Source organism: Anneissia japonica, unplaced genomic scaffold (assembly GCF_011630105.1).
Source record: "Anneissia japonica isolate Jap-2015-1 unplaced genomic scaffold, ASM1163010v1 scaffold1785_len1016330_cov206, whole genome shotgun sequence".
Classification (NCBI taxonomy): domain Eukaryota; kingdom Metazoa; phylum Echinodermata; class Crinoidea; order Comatulida; family Comatulidae; genus Anneissia; species Anneissia japonica.
In genome coordinates, this window is record NW_022694363.1 from 921,527 (window position 1) to 926,349 (window position 4,823).

The 4,823-nt window shown below is 31.7% G+C and overlaps 1 protein-coding gene across 1 annotated transcript in view; it reads right to left on the reverse strand.

Annotated features, from left to right (window-relative positions):
- Window positions 1-203: 203 nt before the first annotated feature.
- The window catches only part of LOC117101039, a 15,331-nt gene continuing 10,711 nt past the window's right edge, over window positions 204-4,823 (reverse strand). Inside the window, exons 7-9 of the mRNA XM_033240904.1 lie at window positions 3,322-3,843; window positions 2,362-2,409; window positions 204-760 (exon numbers count right to left, since the gene is read on the reverse strand). Coding sequence (XP_033096795.1) covers window positions 204-760; window positions 2,362-2,409; window positions 3,322-3,843 — 1,127 coding nt within the window. The remainder of the gene's footprint in view (window positions 761-2,361; window positions 2,410-3,321; window positions 3,844-4,823) is intronic.

Sequence of the window (4,823 nt, forward strand, 5' to 3'; positions counted from 1 at the left end):
TAATCATCATATGAAAATGATATAAAATAATTAGACATTTAAGAATAATGTAAAACATCCAATTGTACATAGAAAATAGGGTTATCACTTAGAGACAATCATTGTACAATATACCTTCACCACATCTACCTACAGAGTGTAAAGATGGTAGATTCAAAATATCTGTAAATATCTGAATGGAACAAAAGCATATGTCTGCAATTTTAAGTTTGCGAAACCTTCCTAATACCTTCTGTTAAAACCTCTATAGCCTGAGGAAGTTCAAGATCTTTCAAATCGGCAATGAATGCTTCCATTTTTCCTTCACAAATTATCATTTGGTGTTCCAGATCCATAATCAAACTCCATCTAGATTGATAATCTTTTCCTTTTAGCTTTTCATTATACAGTCCTTTAATTCGTTCAATATTATCATGCACCAGTACCATTCCAAACTTCAAAAGTTTTCGTCTGTGAGGTGAAAAAATTCTCACATCTCTCACATCTCTTAGCTTTGGACATGATGGTATTTTCTGTTCAATTTCATATTCCAAACCAAATGTGTCTGTTGCCTTCATGGTAGCTTTGAGGACTGTTGAATGCATATTTCCAGATGTAATTAACAAATTCAACAAGTCATTTGTACTTGAAGCTTTGTTTAACAGATGAGCATTTTTTATAAGGTCTCTGTACAAAACTTTCAGTCTACTGGTGTAATCAATATTGTCATACCATTCTGTGAAAACTGGCAACAGCTTTTGTAAATCATTATCATCGATTTCTGAGAAGTATATAAAAAATGAAAAAAATTTAAATTGTTTTTCTCTTTATTGCAAACATCGCACATGACATAAATCAGAGAGTTAGAGACTTTTTGTATTTTGCGCTCTATAAATTAATAACCATTAACCATTAATATCAAATCTTGCTCTAATAATCATAAATTATTAAATCTTTCTCTATAATCACTTTTAGTTTTGGACCAAGACGTAATTTTTTTAAGTGGTTTATGTTAACTAAAGTAACATACAGTATTCCATAACTTACACAGCATTTGTAAAAGTATTGTAAATTGGCCAATTAAATTCTAATAAGACAAATCAAAAATCATTATTAAATCTTGCTCTATAATTTAACAATGTTCAATTCTCTTATATTTAAATGGAGGTCTTCAGCGGTGGACTAGATGTATTGTCCCTTAAAAATGACAAAAAATCATAAAAAAATAATTTTGAAATTAACTTGCTCATTTTATTAACTTGAGCATAGAAATTATTTAATTAAAAAAATGTGTACCCTGATTTTTAAACTGGATAATTATAATAACAATATATATATATAATAACCGGTGACTCAATGCATTCAAGTCCCTGTGACCAATATGGATTTCTTTCAATATTTCAAACAATACCAAGATGCGCATTTTCAATACAAATGTCAAGTCAGTTCTGCTCTTTCAGAAACATGGAGAACAACATCACTACAAGACAAGTTGCAAGTTTTTATCAATAAATGCATAGATACATCGCAAAAATCTGGTGGCCAAAGAAGATATCCAACAAGGAACTGTGAAACAAAACCAATGAGGGAGAGATCAGCAACCTAAAAAGAAGAGGGAAATGAGGATGAGGCCTACAAATGTTACCAAGTAGGCCCCAGACTACAACCCTCACAGAAAGAAAAACAGGGTAGACTCAAGAACAACTGGCGTTGCTCTACTCTACAAGACCTAAAAAATATCAATATTAATTCATGGGGGAGGCAAAAACTACAGCACAAGGATGAGCAAGATGGAGACTCATGGTGGACGCTCTATGCTCCCCAGGGGGTCAAGAGGATTAAGTCAGTGACTGGAAGTGTTTCTATCATTTTTCACTGTAAACTGATGGGTATTCAATTCAATTCAATTCAATTCAATTTAATGGACTTCACTTTTACAACAGTGGCACACATAAAACAAGTTTTATGGTGCATCCGAAATACCTTAAAACAAAACAAAATTAAAAAAATAAAACTTAATTGTAAAACCAAAAGTATGTTAATCTACAGTAAAACAAATACAGTATTTAAACCCTTAAACAATTAATACAGTAAAGAAAAAAGAGGTTGATAACAATACTGGTGATGCAAATTCTACAAACCTGTCTTAAAGAACAGAGGCTGTAAAAAAAAAAAAAAAAAAAAAAATTTTAAATACACTAATTTCTCTGTCCAAGTTGATAATATTTATGTCACTTGAAAGGGGACAAGTTAATTTCAAGAATACTTTTTACAATTTTTTTATGTATTTTTCAAGGAACAATACATTATATTATATATATATATTATATATATATATATATATATATACAATATATTAAGACATATGAATGTACATTATACCTTCTTCCCCAAATCCTACCACAGTGTTTGAAGATGCAACTGAAATGTCTGAAAGTGAAACACAGAATCAATATATAAATCAATATTTGAATATCAGTAAATAAGAATTCAAGTTTAAATTACACTTACAGCTTAAAATAGATTGCATTACCAAATATATAATTGGCATTTTTTATTTTCATTTATTACTTATTTTGGAAAGACAGAAGAAACATTGAATCAAATAGTTATTAAATTAAAATCAAGTACTGGTCATGTAATCTTTGAATAATTTCATTAGGTTGAAATGTAAATTGTAGAATTCTTAATTTAAAACCAAGTAACAAATATATACTGTACTCCTGACAGGACAGCTGGCAGAGGGCGCTATTCAAGCCTGAATAGCGTTACTAATAACATCTAGCTCCCAGCTTTATTGCCTGACGATGATCCACTGACAGTGGAACGAAATGTAACAGTATACATATATATTTGTAACTTGGTTCAAAATTAAGAATTCTGCAATCAGCCACTACAAATACTGTCTGCATTGTACTTATTATAGGTACCGTAATTAAAAAAGTTATTTCAATTCATTCTGTGAATGGGAAAGAAATAATGTGAAAGAATACTCATGAATAATATCTCTTGTGATCATACTGTATTAATAAGAAATGTTTAAATTAAGTTTCTTAAATATTGAATTAAAATAAAGTATACAATACCAGTAATTCTCATGAAGTAAAATGCAACATGAAGTACAATGCAACAAGAAGCAAAACTGCAAGGTATCAACAATTTCATACATTAGTTTTGTGACTCATTTACATACAAGGTAATATTAGCCAGGAAAGTTTGAATGTTGCCTTGTTTTCTTTCATAAAAAATAGTATAAACTGTATTACAAATTGAATAGTATTTTAATGTGGAATATAATCTAATATTATCAACCAATAATATTTACTGCACACTAAAAAATACCTTCTGTTAGAGCCTTTACCGCTTGAACAAGTTCATTTTCCTCCATTTTGTCAATGAAAGCCTTCATCTTTCCTTTCTGAATTATCGTACGGTATTCTAGATCCATAATCAAACTCCATGAGTCTTCATATCCGTTTTCTATCGGATACAGTTGACTGATCTTTACTACATCCTCATCCCACAGTGCCATTCCAAGCTTCATAACCTTCTGTCTGTGATGTGTGAATTTTGATATTTTTTCATCTCTAATAATTAGACATGATGGTATTTTACGTTCTATTTCATTTAACAAACCAAACGTATCTGTTGCTTTTATAGTATCACAGAGGATTGAGAGATCTTTTGAATTCAGTTTTCCAGAAGTAATCAACAAATTCATTAATTCCATTGTCACAGACGCTTCAATTAATTTACCATAGTCGTCCACACAGTCTCTGTACAAAACTTTCAGCATTCTGATGTATCCGTGATGGTCATACCACTCCGAAACAATTGCCAAAATCTGTCTAAAAGCAGTGATGCCTGGGAAGTAAACCAATTCTAGGTCTTAATGCTGTAATGATTTTATACAGTAGTAGTCTAAAAATAAACTCATAGCATGAATAAAAAAAAAAGAGTATGACAGGGAAGAGAGTACACTGATTGACATCATAAACAAAGGATACCAACGCAGCTAAGGGAGGATGCCCTCTGCCACTTTTATGCTCTTTATATTAACCTAGTATGACACCATGCACGGTTTGTTTTCCACATGATATAATACTTTTGCAGAGGACGGTAGATTTACTTCTTTCTTTTTATCATGATACCGATGAAGAGCCTGCACTTCCAGTAAACTAGAGCACAACAATGGTGACTTCCACTTTAACTAGGACAGTGATGCATTTACAAACAGGACCTTGCTCTCTTGCCTTTCTATAATCTTTGATCAAAATATGTAAATAATGCACAGCAGAGATGTATAATGCACCAATTATAAAAATTATTGAAAAGATTATTAGGCCTATGCCACTACTGTATGAGGTGAAAAACGTGGTTGTACTGTAAGTATTGAAAACAACTCTTACTAATTATTTACTTTCATTTTAGTACTCACACAGTTTACTGCTCAGTCAAGTAGAACGTGAGCGTCCAATCAGCGCTAAAGCCTGGCAGTTCCACTTGGTTGGTTTTCCGATGTTGTTTTATTTGCTAGGCTGCTTGCATGAGGTTTGAGGCTAGAAATATGTGATGATATCTCGCGAAAAAAGTAAGAATTCGGGATGGGCGGATATGTACGTTTGACGCTGGGCAGAAGGCATTAAATTTTGCTTTAGGCTGGGCGGTAGACTTTTAGGCAGGGCGGCCCCGCCCGGCTCCGCCCTGCACAATTACATCCCTGCATGTTGGTTAGCAATCATTGTAGATTTTAGCAATCACTGTGCTTAAAGTTTAATTTTTTTTAGTTTTCTAAATTTATTTTAATTTTTAAAATGACTTACATTAAAAATTACTTTCAATTA